This window comes from Ascidiella aspersa, chromosome 2 (assembly GCF_963924565.1).
Source record: "Ascidiella aspersa chromosome 2, kaAscAspe10.2, whole genome shotgun sequence".
Taxonomy (NCBI): Eukaryota; Metazoa; Chordata; class Ascidiacea; order Phlebobranchia; family Ascidiidae; genus Ascidiella; species Ascidiella aspersa.
The window spans coordinates 4585036-4599349 of NC_139448.1; the positions used below are offsets into that span (position 1 = coordinate 4585036).

Here is a 14314-nt window from a genome sequence, read left to right on the forward strand (position 1 = left end):
TTCAATAAGATGCTGGACAGGGTTTATTTAGATTCTAGAAAGTTTGCATCCAGTTGTTAGTTGTGATGCGCTTTGTATTTGCGCGTGTGTGCACGTGAGTGCGTGTATGTGCGGTCACGCGGGTCCGTTTCGAATTCGGTTGGCCCGGGTGTTCAATCAGTGCCTTCGGTTCAAGCGAGTGCAAATTGCCTTGAAAGAGTTGCACCAGGAATCAAATGCTGTGTGTTTTGCACGAACTGAATGTCTTGCCCAGTGTGAATTGAAAGGTGGCCTTTGTGTCTTGTTTACGAAAAGCTGTAAATACGACCGCAGATAACCTTTCCCAGGTGGGTAAATTTAACATTTGTGCCATTTTACACTATAAAACTATAGAAGACTTTTGTTGTTTGGCAGTGTTCAATGTACCATTTTCAGTCCTCTTTTAGAGCTACTTTTCTAAGCAATCGCTTGCGGAACAAAATTCGGTTAAAATGTGCATTCGCCTTTCAAAATACGGCCACCAAGAGCTTCCAACGATTGTTTTAAAACTTACATGATGATTTAACATTACAAACGTCGTTATAATGAGTGAATATTCGAGTGTTTTAGCGCTGTGTTGAAATAACTGAGTCAGATAATTTAGTTTGCCTGTTTAAACAGTCAATTCCGAAGTGTCTTTCGTGCTTTTTGCAGCCCATTTTTAGATCAATGTACTTACTCTATGAAGGCGTAGGCTGCTACGTAAGCTTACATTAAAAAAATACATAAATACAAAAAAATGAAAAAGTCAGAATCCTTAAAAACGTCTAACAATATTAGCCACTGATTTTTTCTCAAGCTTACTTGAAACTGAACACTGTGTTGCGTTCGTAGGGTGCGTCAAGCTTGACTTGCACACGGCTTCCGCGCTCAACCATGACCTTGCCTCCAAGGGTCCATGACGTAATGGCCGACGACTCAGTGGCGATTCCGGTCCTGGTCACGTGACAATCGACGCTCATCGAGCCGGTTACCAGCACGACTCCCCTGGAAAGAGAAAGCGTTTTACGTTGTGGTAAGCGGTGGTACATTTATAGTGTTTGTCACGGTTTTTGATTTATTGGATTCAAAAAACTTCTAAAAATGGCGTAAAATTTTATATTTTCTAATTAAATATATTTTGCCGTTTCAATCTTCTATTTTCTGAGTTTTCTGACTAGCCATTTCGTTCAAAGTGAAAATAATGTTTTTGTCGATTGTTTTCATAGAGCTTTTGCTATCAGGCTCCAATTAAAGTACAAACATGACTTTTGATATTTCAAATAGATAGACAGCTGCCCTATTTTTTAAACTGTATTTCGATTGACGGTCGAAATCTTGAGAAAGAAGTAAGCAACATTCACAAAACCCCAGCTAAATTGACGAAAAATTCGGTTTCGATATGGTCGAGTAGATTTCGCATTTAGTCGATCAAGTGTTAGTACCTCTTATCTTATATAAAAAAATAAATACCTCGGTGTAAGGGATCCAAGGATGTCAATAGACGGGGATGTTGAGAACATCTGTGTCATGTCCATTTTTCCGTTTGCGGTCACGTCAATGCTCGCAGTTCCGTTGAAGGCCAGTGTGAGGGGAAGTCCCGCCGATGTGGGGATCATATGAGCGCTGTTCATGAGCATCATGTCGTCGTGATACTTGTAGTTGGATCCCTGTCATGTGAAAACGAGCAATGTTTAGGTAAACATAAGGTTGTATAATAATACTCCAACGTTATGTTAAAAGACTAATTCAGACAAATTAACAAACTCTTTTATAGGAGCATCTTTATCACCATGAAGGCGCAAAATAATACCTAGATACTTTTTTTATATTTAACGCACGAATTACCGTTGAAACGGGCATTGAAAAAGGAAATCTGTCGTGTGCATTGAAAACAAAATCTTTACTGTGCATTAAAAAGGCCTACTTCCATGAATAAAATGTTTTACCTGAGCAAGTCTTGCCAGGAATGGTGCAACGTCGATGGTTCCAACTTGAGCTTCGATCGCCGGCATTCCTTTGGTGTTCCAGTAGACCATTTCGTTACCGAAAAGTCGCATGTACATCGAGCCGCTCGGCTTGTCTTCCTTGGGAACCCGGTTGGCGTGCTACGCAAAGATTAAATCGTATTTTAAGCAGACTTTACTACGTCTTTACAAGGCAAGGAAAAGATGACTGCAGTAGACGAGTGCGCTATGTATATTTAATTTATTCCTTCTTAAAAATTTGCTACAAGTTTCGGAACGTACCAAAACAGTACAAGATGATTAAACGCAATGTCTTTAAACAGAACTTACTTTTGCAAAAAAACTCGCATCTGCGTTTTTAATACGTAGATAAAAGTATTAGGCTGTAGAACCAAATTATAGTTTTGGTTTAAATGCTTTAAATTATTTTATTGAAAAAGCAACTGGGGAAAGCTTGCCAAGTGCACAAAAAATAAGCGCAAAACTTAGTTTAAAGCACTAAACAAATTTCAAAAAAACTATTACATGATCTATGGACTGTGGCTTAGTTTGAACAATATGCTAACAATAGAAAGAAATGTGATCGGCCAGTGCTACTTTTATTGCTATTAACCTTCAACGTGATGCCTCTGTTTGGCAAATATAAAACTCCTAGGACTAGGTCATTACTGTTACTTAAGAAGCACTTAGGGTACAACAAATACTTCTATTTCTGTATGGGCTTTGATACGTCTACTCTTATCATTGGTGAGTGTTAAACGAAACGGTAATATTTATCACCAAGGTTGAAAATTACCCATCAACTCCTTTTACCTGTGACTTGATGTCTCTCAGTCTGGAGTCGCTCGAAGATCTAGTGACGCGAACTGGAGGAATTTCTTCCACTTCATCATCATCATCTTCTTCATCATCGTCCTCAGCATCCGAGGAGAGGAGCTCACTGATCTTGTGGTTCTTAAGGAAGCCATCTGGACCCAAGAAGGATTTGAGAAGACTCTCTACTCCCTCGACGCGTCCTCCCAACTCCAAGAGGTTGACCGCTTGTCCGAAGACATCCAAAGTGAGATCCACGGATCCACTGCGAGGAACAAAGGACTTGGGAGACCAGATCAGGGAGCTCTCCACGGTGGCTCCAGCGTTCAGCGAGTCTGCAGAAGGAAAGTGTTCGTTGATGTAATTAGAGAAAAGCAATCAGAAACGTTGATGAAATCAATGATAAGATTAAGGTGTTTACAAAAATAACTAAATTTGCTAACTATACGAAGAATCACTACTATTGGCAAGTTTGAAAACCCGGATCTGACCGGTATATTTCATGAGATTATCCTAATACAACCCTGAAAAAAGGCTATTTCCTTTGATTTACTGTTATTTGTACTTTTGATCGCATCTGACCCAGCAAAATGTTCTCCCTTAACGAAATATTTACGAAGTAAATTTACAAGGTTAAACTCTTTCGAATATGTTACTTCATCCTTTTAACGAACTTATGAGAAAAGCTGTTTGTTAAATTGTGTGGAAGCGCGTTTACGACATAACATGCATCACTGCGGGTTCTGATGCTTTCATGTTCTCAAATTAGAATCACCAACTCACCAGAGAAGATGGTTGCCTCGTAGAAGCGCGAGAACTTCCTTGGGTCAAGGTCGTACTTCTTGGCGAACTGGGCTTCGACCAGGAACGGCTTGATGTATCCCTTCAACGGGTCGGTCGATTCCATTAGCTGGTTCATGTGGGTCCACACGAAACTGGCAACTGCAAGGCAAGTAAGCAAGTGTTAGGTAACGCGTTTTGACTTGCTAGTTTGAAAATATTTAAAAGGCCTAATTACTTCGGTGAATCCTGAACTGCATTGCTTGCTGGGCCGCAACACAGGTTTAATGCAGTTACCTATCGCTTATAGCGTATGTAAGCATCTATAACCTTGTTTAAATTGTTGCACGACATTGGTGAACGGAAAAAAAAGCTTAATGTTTATATAGTTAAGAAAGGTTTTGTCAAGGATGAGCATACTTAGAACTGCGGCCGCATGATTTGCACCATACTGCCGAGCAAGCCGAAAATCAGTGTAACAAAGTTTTACTTAGTTTTATATGTGATTGTTCTGGATATTTTTTGTAAGCAACAACTTTTGTGGCGGTGGTTTTGGGTTTGTCCCCTCCCCCAAAAAACGCGGACCACACAAGAACGTAAGTGAGCCGGTCACCAACCTCTGGTTTATGTGGATTATATATATAATTATATATGCATTGCTAACCTTGTTGGATGGGTTCGTTGTCGAGCATGACGATGGCTTGCCTGATGAAGCTGGGGGTCGGGCATTCCATCATTGCAAGGTAAGCTCCGATCCTCAGTTCAGAGTCCTCGGTGTTCTCGAAGAAGAGTTGTGAGATGGCCGATCTCTGCGGAGAAATTAACAGATTTTTAAACAAATCGTCTTAAGACAAGCTTAAAAGCGTAAAACGAGATAAAAGGAGTATTAGCCATTTCGTTGCGGGTTAACTCTTTAGCTTGGAAAACAACAAACGCGTCGCAATTAACAGAGTAGCAATTTAAGTTAACAGCAAACGTAAATATTTTAATATTTTAGTGCTAAGTATCTTTTTTTTAACGATTTTTTTAACGATTTTATGAATCGATTTGTTAAGTTTGCAATGCTTTATTTGTTTTGTATTGTAATGTAGCCCAAGTTTCAAACCTTTACAAGCCAGTGTTAAAAGTCTAATTAAAGGCCGAAATTTCAGTCACATTATGATCTAATTTACGTCAGTGTTGTATGGTACAGTGCAGTCAAACTTACGTCAGTGTTGCATGGCATCCTTCTGTACGCTTGAACGGCGGCCACTCTGGTCTCCATGTCGTTTGCCACTTCGCTTGCACATTGGGCAAGGATGCTTGGGGTTGTGAAGCCACCGGCGTTACCGATCGCACGCAAGGCAAGGAGAATCTGCAGTAGGAAGGAAAAGTTAATTTTTCACCCAAATTACCGTGTTCATTCTCAGTGTGTGCAAGTTGGTCACACTTGTAGTATACACTTTAAACTTTGAGTTGAAACAACGCAATGTTTTTAATTCTTGTAAAAAGGACAAAGAAAAAAATCGAACAGCAGTAAATTTTTTTGTATGTTTTTTTCGTACTGTTTTTACTAGATGCGTGATATTTTCGAAACATTGCTTCGGACAATAACACAATACATCGATTTTTGTAGCAATTTAAATGAACATTTAAAAGCCAGAACATTCGATAAAATCGGTATGCCAAAATCGCCTTTTTTGTATTAAAGTAAGAGATGTAAAGTAAGAGATGTAACCATTCATAATTTAACATGAATTAACCTATAATATAACAAATACAAACTTTACAAGAAAAACACTTCATAACGTTGAAAACAACTGCCATATCACAAACCTCCTGTTTGGATTCCGGGTTGCTGGTCCGGCAATTCACTCCCAACTTGCGTTCGAGAAGCTCGAGTGCGATTATGACGTCAGGCTCGCTCATGCAATTGTCGATTGTTTGCGACAATCGGTTGATCATTGTTCCCATTGTGAGGTAGCTCTTGTCGACGAATCTTCCGGATTTGACGATCGCCTAAACGTTGAAGGAAAATTACCAAATTGTTAAGTCTGTTTGTTCACTTGGTATCACGTACAAATTAAGCAAAACAATGTTTCTTGAACGTTTGAACACAATGCAGTGTACACGGCTTTTCTGGAGCACAAAAACCAACTAGTGTAAAACCAACTTTAAAACATTCGTTAATGTATTAACAATGGCCTAAGCTTCCAAAATATATTTTTTCCACATAACATTCGCTTTAAAAACGATTAACTGGGGACAATTAGGCTTTTAACGCATCTCTCCAATGTTAACTTGATTTTTTCTTCAATGGTAACTTATGCACATAATTTTTTTTCCAATGTTAACTTATGCACATGATTCGCATCACGCCGTGATCGCCTTCAACTCACGGTCATGGCTCTGAGCATGGGAACGGTCGGCGCCGTGATGAGGCTCATCGAGGTCAGCCACCTGCTGGCCATGGCGTCCGGTAGTTCCCCGCTTTCGATCATGTTGGCCGCGTACACAACGCAACCTTCGCTGCCGCACCACTGAAGGGCGTCCAGGAACATCGACCTGTCAATCAAATTCGATTGTTAACAACAAGATTTACAAATTGCATTAATAATGAAATGACTTAAATGCACTCAAAATGAAACTTTTGAGTTTTGTGCAAAACTGTGATGGTGTCCTGTTTATTTAATTATTTGGACGCATACAACTAATGTGGGACCTATCAGCCATGATGTAATACCGATTTCAAAGTTTAACAAAGTACCTAGAATGTTTTAAGAGTGACTAATATTACCAAGGAAGCCACACACAAATAACTCCTGATTGCAATTAAAATACCCTTCGCTCGAAAATCGCAAAATAATCCTTCCATTTTGCAGTGCCACAAAAACTATTTGTCAGGATTCTTTAAGCAGTTACATAATCTCACCTGATCTCTTCCTCAAATCGTGGGCAAGCTCCGTTGAGTGAGCTGTAGACCTGGGCAAGTGCAGCCGGGTCCAATCTCCTCAGGAGAAAAACGATCTTAATAAAGTCCTCTCCAACCTGAAGGAACAGATGGAGAAATTAAGTCTATGTACACTCATGTGCGTTAAAACAAATGGATCGATCAGTGACCGACAAAAACTAAGCGTAGGAAAGTGCTAACTCAATTTTAAGAACAATTGCGAATATTGTTCATGGAGCAAAAAATGTTGTTTTCGAAATATATATACTCTCGTATGAGTTATGGGGTAATAGGGTGCTTTTGCAAACTACAAATACGCAGGTAACTCCAGATGAAACTTGGCCACGAATTATGTTTTTATTACGATTTGAAGAAATTCAAAAAGTTTTGGTGAATTTTTTATCCGTTTTACGCGTTAAACCCTTTAAATTAAAGCATTTGGTTATGTTATACTTGTTTCAAACGGAGCTGTTAATTCAATATACAACAAACGACCCTTCTAAAGGCTATTCTGTTTAATGTGAGCTCGCGCAAACTTACCTCCTTGTAGTTCTCGGTTGCCATGGTAGCGCAAAGGGTAGAAACGGTGCTCTGGACCTCACTAATGTCGGATGAGGAGTAATCACTCTCCTCCTGTTCAAAGACGATCGTGCTCCGGCGGATGTCATCCTCACCGACTGGAGGAACAGGAACAAAGCACGTTAAATAGGATATACTAGATTGGTAATGCAAGAGTGTTTATAGAGTGCACATTAACTGAAGCTGATACAAGCTCGTATCGAAACGTCTTAATCAATATGATCTATTCGACCTTTTTTGCTTTGCAATTCATTATCAAGAGTGTTTATATCTTTGCTGGACTGAAATATCGGTGGTTATGCTTGTTTTATACAGTGCACTGCTGTATGATATTTACAGTACACTGTTTTATGATATTTTTATTTTTGAAATCACAGGGCTGAAAATAAGCAGTTAGCTGGCTGCGTCAGTGGTGTTAAATCACCTATTATGAAGTCTGGTCAACTTCAAGCTCTGCGCTAACCAAGCTTTAGAAAAAAGAACAGACACAATCTTACGTCGAGTCTTTAGCAATAACATTACTTAATTTCAACAATTCGGTAATATTAAGTGAAATTTAATCTAAAGTCGATCGTCTTTCTTCACTTACGTGTCTCCACGGAGTAGGTCCTCCTCACGTTGTAGTCCCTCACGGTCTGTGTGACCCGGGTCTTCACGCCAGTGTCTTCTTTGCTGAATGGCACGAAGGTGTGAACCTCTGTGCACTCAGAGTGGGTCACCCTGCCCTCCGAGTAGGTTCGGTCGCATTCGTGACTGCTCTTGATGAAGCTCTGTTGGTCCTGGAATGGAAAAAAACGATTTTTTTAAAGAGGATTTTTGTTTTTGTGTTTTGTTTAAGAAGTGAATTGAACACGGGGGTAAACAAAAAATAACGGTATTGCGCTAATCTAAAAATGAGTATTTTTTTTGTATTTTTTATAGATGTGAACTTTTACAGTGTTACCAGCGCCGGTTAAAGAACGCATTTTTCAATGTTTTTTATTCGAAAATAAAGGTAAAACAATAGCATAGCTGTTTTTGTGCATTTAAGGTAACTTTTTCGAAGCGTAGACACATCACGGATAGGTTTGTCATAAAGAGTTGGGTGTGTTTTAGCGGTACAGTGTTAGCATTACGAAACCATACTTTATTGTGCAAATCGGGTTACGGGGTAAAACTTTATAAAAAAAAGTAAGACTTCAAATTAGGACTGTTTTAGCTCCCAGATTTATCAATTTACTCAACCTCTTTGGCTTTAAAATTCATTATTAAGTTTGTCTAAATTCAATCACTCAGCAAACCAAGATAATAAGTTGTTAAACCGGCTAATTTTCGAGACTTTAAGTTGTAAATCGCAGAGCTTTCTCACCGATCCACTGTAGTACTTGGTGAAGTGCGACAAGAGAAGCTGTTGGTTCCTTCCCTCACAACTCTTGTAGTCTTTGCTGAAAGTCGCGCTGGTCGCGTCGCCGCTCGCGCTCGTGAAGTCATAAACCCACGAACATTCGCCAGTGACGTCAGTCTGTAAAAATATGACGTCATTCGTCAATGTCCGAGCTATTGATTTGCAAAAAGTTCACTTGGACTTTGCGAGTTCACGCAACCCTGAATGCGAGCGGAAAGTAGTCGGCGCCTCTTTTTGCTCCCAGGAGGAGCAGAGTGGGAGGAAGCGCTCCCACTCCCGACAAAACAGCTCATAAGGTTTCTATGAGTGGTGGCTCAGCTGGCTTAAAGATTTAACACTTACTTGCGGTTGGTAAAGGGGGGATAAACATTTGCGCTTCAGAAGGCTGAGCGAAAAAAGTTGGGCTATCTTTAACTGCCACAAATAGCGCGGTTGACAACTAGGCAAGAGCACAATGCCTTTGACCTTGCTTAACCTCGCACAATTGGCTAAATAGGCCTCCTTGATAACCGCTTAGACTTGCGCGCAATAAAATATAAATGAAATAAAACGCAGGGTAAACATCAAGCGGCTAGTGATTTTATAAAGCGCTTTTGTCAAGTTGCGTTGAACCAGTTTGAAAAGTATAAAAATGGCATTAAAGTAACGCTAAATACAGAAAGCGATTAAAAATGGGCCACAAGCCTTTTTTAAATCCTTTATTGCGAATTGGTTTCCATTAAGAGTGGTGCAAAACAAGACAGCACCAAAATAAAAATTTCCAAACAGACTGTTACCGCCAAATTACGATTATAAATAAGTGCGCCGACTTCTTGTGAAAAGCTTTCCATAGCTACTTGTTTGCAATAGTAAAGTTGCAAAATTTGGCAACAAACTAGCACCAAAACGATCCGGACTTGCAGCAAGTTACTGACGCCACAAAATCAAACCAGGGTATAGAAAATTATTACAAAATATTTTACCAACAAGGTAAATTTAAATGTTTTAGGGAATAAATCATTAAAATAATGCAACCCCCCCGAACCTTAACCCAAATTTATTAAAAAAACTACAAAATCCCTCACCATAGTGATTTGCGCTTCGCTGCCGTCGGGCTGCTGCAAGTTCTCTGGTCGTAGCAGAGACGAGAGCATTCCCCTTTTCAAGTTTACCACCCAAGGTTTGTCGTCGTTGGCCGAGCAAACGTCAGGGATGGCACCACTCTGCCAGCTGAAGTGCAGGGGGTTCCGGGTCATGTCCGCAGTCCAGTCAGCTGTCCCCATGTCCATTCTGGACGGGTCCGAGATGGTGGGATTTTTCACCTGGAAAAAGCAAAAAGATTCACTAAAGTTAGAGCTTGATAAACAAGTAATTACATAGCATAGCCAACAGAAGTAATTTAGCTTTGTTGCAACGTTCCAGTAAAACAAAGCGCATTGTTGACGTCATAATGGTTGGAGATTTGAGTTGACTTTGAGCATTAAAAGAGTCGGGACTGAAGATGTAACATATTGTGTAAACATTTGTAATGAATTTTTATTGCCAAACACGTTTTTAAATGATTTTTTAGTTTTTAAACGTTGGTGATGCTTTAATATTATGTTAACGAAGGCAAAGGTGTTTTTGTTTGTAAATTAGCGATTTTTGTTAAATTACGTGAAAAAAATAGAACTTTGTATAAGCAGCATTTAAGTGTGTGATTAACCTTGCCAATTTTTATGTGTGATCCATTATACGAAACCTAGTAAATTTCAAGCATTTAATGAGCATTTAATCAAATGATTATATGGCAGCAATATGCTTCATTTACAAAGGTGTAATGTACAGGCTTTAGTTTTATCCGCCCCTATTTGCATAAGTAAAACAACAGCTTCTTACCATGAGGACCATCTCACAGGGCGACAGCGCCATGATTTGCATGTCCGCTCGTATTAGGACTTGCGTCGCTTGGGCATTCTGGCTGCCTTCGGCCGACTCGACGAAAGAGTCGACGTTGGCCTCGTATTTGTAGCTGTACGTGTAGCCTTCCAGAAATCCACTGGATTCTGTGACATGGTGGAAAAAGAGCGGATTGAAGGTGGAATTTCACACGGTTTATTGGTCAGGCGAAAATGGTTTAGTGTGATATTTTCTGTTGGTATTGAGACAAGCGCAGTATTGAAAAATTGCGCTGTTTTACCTTAAAGGTCTATTTTGACCTGTTTTGAAACCAACCAAGTGTTTGCAACTTTAATTCTTAAGGGTGCAATCTTGACAACATTTTTAACCACTTGCTTTCACGCTATTTTGCTTAACTGTTAAGTCAGAAAAACATACAAAATAGATAAAAAACACGTTTAAAAAGGTGTCGGCGCTTTTTGCATTTGTATTACACAAACGTCTGGAATGCAAATCAGGATTACATAGAATAGTTTTGCTAGCTTTGCCAAATATTCAAATGAGCGGCGGCGTTCGGGCATTACAAATAACTTCCAGATCACGTTTTTGGCCAGCTTAAAGTTGTTCAGAGGCTATTTCGTCTTCAAAACATTTCTGCGAACCAAAGTGCTGCCCACTTATAACTGGACCCGCTAGAAAAAGTGCTTTAATTCAACTCAATTATTTCTATTTCTGCCCGAAATCTGTACTTATTTATTCAGGACAAATCACAAACGATTAAAGAGTTTTCTGTAAGAGAGTCGGCGTTGTTTACAGTTTGAATATGCAATGATTGTTTGGCTACGAAAATGAGAAATATACAAACCTGTGCATGTAGTCGCGCATTGCACAGCTGTGTCCAGAGACCCTGAAAAAAAGACAAAAAATTAGATGGTTGAAAATCGGAAAATGTGCAAAATTTTTGCTTTTGTAAAAAAAATGATTCGTTACAACTAAGAATTATCGAAAAACATTAACTAAAACCAAACAAACGCAAAATTTATACCTTTCATAAAAATAAAATGACATTTTGTATAACTTTTTATATAAAACAAAACTTTAAAACAAGTACAAATTGTAACAGGTGCCGAATAGCGAAAGTAGGTCGTTTTTTGGCGCAAAAGCGCGCGATTAAACCGCCTGGGACTTTCAGGAGCCGCGAACAAAGAAATCGCGGCGCAGCAAAAAGCAAAAACCGGTTGCCGCATCGGCGAGGGAGTGAAACGGGCGGGCGTAACAGCCACCGACAAAAACAAGCACCGTTCGTTTTAATTCGCTAAACGCGGTCAAAGTCCGCTCCTCGCGCTGCTCCTGGGAGAAGAAAAGTGAGAGAGAGAGAGCGTAGGAGGAGAAAAAGAGCAGCTCTTCGATTACGCAAACGCGAGCAAACAACAACTTAGATTTCTATGAGCGGGCTGCTAAATGCTGACTGGGCGCTTTGAGGCTCGACAGTGCAAAGGTCAAAGTGGACGAACACCGCTTATGTCCACTTATGTCCAGTTCCGTGAAACGAGACCCATACTTGACCCGGAGACGTCGGCGAGTTGTCCAGTAATGAAAGGTTGTTAAAAAGGTACTTTTTGAAAATCATGATTGAAAATTTTGTGTGGGTGCAATTGTTTGAAATTAAGACAAATGGAACAAAAAGGGACTTTAAAAAACGTTTTGTCGGGCACATTTTGCTTGGCTAAATTACTTTATCAGTTCCTTTAAAGAAAATTTAATTTCCCTTTAAATAAGACAACTAACGGCGGTTAAACTTAAACGTTTATTTTATTTTGCAAAAAAACAGCGAAATTACAATGAACGATTCCACTAAGAAACTTTTAAACTAAAAGGCCAACTCGATGTTTGCTGTAAAAGTCATGTTAACAAGCTAAAACGCAACTTCACAAGCGCAAACACGGCGAAGTTCTTGACGTCAAATGTTTACCAGCAGCGGGAGTTTCACTTGAAATCACGTGGTCTGGGCGCTCTACCTCGAAACCTACGTTTCAAAGCGCAGAGAAAAGTCGGCAAAACATCGAAAATCCGGTGCGAGCGAGCGAAAACACGAGGCGGCCCAAAACACTGCGCAACGAACTCGGGCACAAAGAGTCGAACCTCGAAGCTAGCTGCCGTCACGCATGGGCGATCCCAGCTGAAGGCAGACAACAAAGAAGTCACGTGCTTGAGGAGATAGCCGAGCGAGCAAAACTTTTAGGCTACTGCTAAAGCTGCTTAAAGTTCAGAGCTGCAATAAACACATTAAGCAGGCGCAGAATGTTTTTCTTTTTAAGTCACGTTATTCATTATATATTAATCGGGCTGTGCACGTCTAAGAAGCGACATCAGCTCTAATAAGCCACTGAAAAATTCGTCATTAACTCACAAAGTTAAGGTTGCCCTGCTGTCATTTCCCAGACTAATTTGCGCAATCTCAGTAAACAACTTGAGTTTGTTAAGTTGTTCGTGAGGGCGAGACCACAAAGCTACAACTTGTTAACCTAGTTTGTTGTCCGGCAACTTTTTTCAACAAAAAGCCGGCCACTTTAGAAGTGGGTCAAGAGGCCTAGGGCCGGACCCGATTGACCCTTGTTGTTCCCTCAACCTTTCTTGTGTTGGCGCCGCGGCTCGATTAAAAATAAAGCACCCCTGATCCTTCGCACACCCCTCTGCGACTTTTCAACCAACCCGAGTGTTTTTTTGTTATACAGTGATAGAAAACTACATCAAATAGGCCTTTGTTGAATTAAGTCATAAAAATTCGCGTAGTTGATCTTTCAAGGTGACCCCCTTCTCTTTTGACAGGTTCTGAAAGGTTTTCTAAATCTTTAAATTTTCAACGCCTTTTTAACAAACGAAAGAAAAGGTTTATCGTAGATAGCTGCCGCTTATACAAGAGTCGCTTTTGATAATTAATTTGATTCTAAAAACTCGTCGGAAATATACATTATCTCATATATACATTATCTCAGTCTGCGTTCTTGCTTGGCTTTAATGGGCTTGTAACTACCTTTTTTCAAGAAACCTAAGGGTTTATTGCACAGTTCTACAATCCAGATGTTTTTTTCTCCGAAAAAGCCGCGTAATTTACCCTTAAACGTCCCTATAGCTTCTTTGAGCGCGATTTTTTAAGGGTTTTTTCTTTAATGTCTTGCGAACTTGCACGCGAGTTCAGCCCTGGACAGGAAGTTGTTAAGCAATAGCGAAAGCACTTGGCGTACAAAGGACCTTCGCGTGGAACTTCCAGACAGGGAAAAACGAAGCAAAGTTCAAGCCGATTGCTGCAAACATGCGGCCAGCTTTGTTTTGAGATGTTCAAGGCTTTAAAAACCGTTTTTTTTTTTAAAAGCACTTGTTCGCACTACAGTATTTAACCTTTCGGAACAGTTACTAACAACGCACTACAATATTGAATCAACTTCAGAATAAATTGCATAACGAACGCTATTAATTCCAGATAACGACCGATCGACAAACAAAACCAAGTCTAATCTTGAACGACAAAAAGCTTTCGAGTCTAGTTCCATTTCGAATATGCTAATCTTTTTGCACAACTACGGCTGACTCGCGAACCTCTACGATAAAACACAAATCAAAGCAATTAAACAGCAATGCATTACACTTTTTTGAAAACGAAACTTTAAGACTTACTTGAGTCGGTCTGTGACACGATTGTGAGAAGCAACAGACTTAAAATAAACGCCTGAAACTCCATTTTTCGTTCTTGTAAAGTCTTCTCTTTCCGAATGCCGAATCTGGCGCCCACCGAGATTTTATACCGAGCCTCGCTGTGCGCTGGAAAGAAGGCGGAGAGCCGAAAACGTTTCGATGTCCCAGTGTCTGGCCCTGCCTGCTTGCTTGCGTTGCTCTACAGTTTGCTCTCTGGGCCGGGGTTAAAGATCGGATTGTGCAACTCTGCGACCGTATTTGTTGCCTGTGGTGCAACTCTCGGCGCTTATCCCGCCTTGTTTAACCCACCTTGTT

The 14314-nt window shown here is 40.1% G+C and overlaps 1 protein-coding gene across 1 annotated transcript in view; it reads right to left on the minus strand.

Moving 5' to 3' along the window:
* Positions 1 to 14063, minus strand: part of LOC146163246 (uncharacterized) — a 35919-nt gene extending 21856 nt beyond the window's left edge. The window contains exons 1-17 of the mRNA XM_083382495.1: positions 13982 to 14063; positions 11172 to 11213; positions 10307 to 10473; positions 9514 to 9750; positions 8414 to 8566; positions 7655 to 7844; positions 7027 to 7163; positions 6469 to 6584; positions 5936 to 6101; positions 5373 to 5555; positions 4765 to 4911; positions 4222 to 4366; positions 3561 to 3719; positions 2778 to 3112; positions 1947 to 2105; positions 1471 to 1667; positions 823 to 1005 (exon numbers count right to left, since the gene is read on the minus strand). Coding sequence (XP_083238621.1) covers positions 823 to 1005; positions 1471 to 1667; positions 1947 to 2105; positions 2778 to 3112; positions 3561 to 3719; positions 4222 to 4366; positions 4765 to 4911; positions 5373 to 5555; positions 5936 to 6101; positions 6469 to 6584; positions 7027 to 7163; positions 7655 to 7844; positions 8414 to 8566; positions 9514 to 9750; positions 10307 to 10473; positions 11172 to 11213; positions 13982 to 14045 — 2780 coding nt within the window. The 5' untranslated portion in view covers positions 14046 to 14063. The remainder of the gene's footprint in view (positions 1 to 822; positions 1006 to 1470; positions 1668 to 1946; positions 2106 to 2777; positions 3113 to 3560; positions 3720 to 4221; positions 4367 to 4764; positions 4912 to 5372; positions 5556 to 5935; positions 6102 to 6468; positions 6585 to 7026; positions 7164 to 7654; positions 7845 to 8413; positions 8567 to 9513; positions 9751 to 10306; positions 10474 to 11171; positions 11214 to 13981) is intronic.
* Positions 14064 to 14314: the final 251 nt, after the last annotated feature.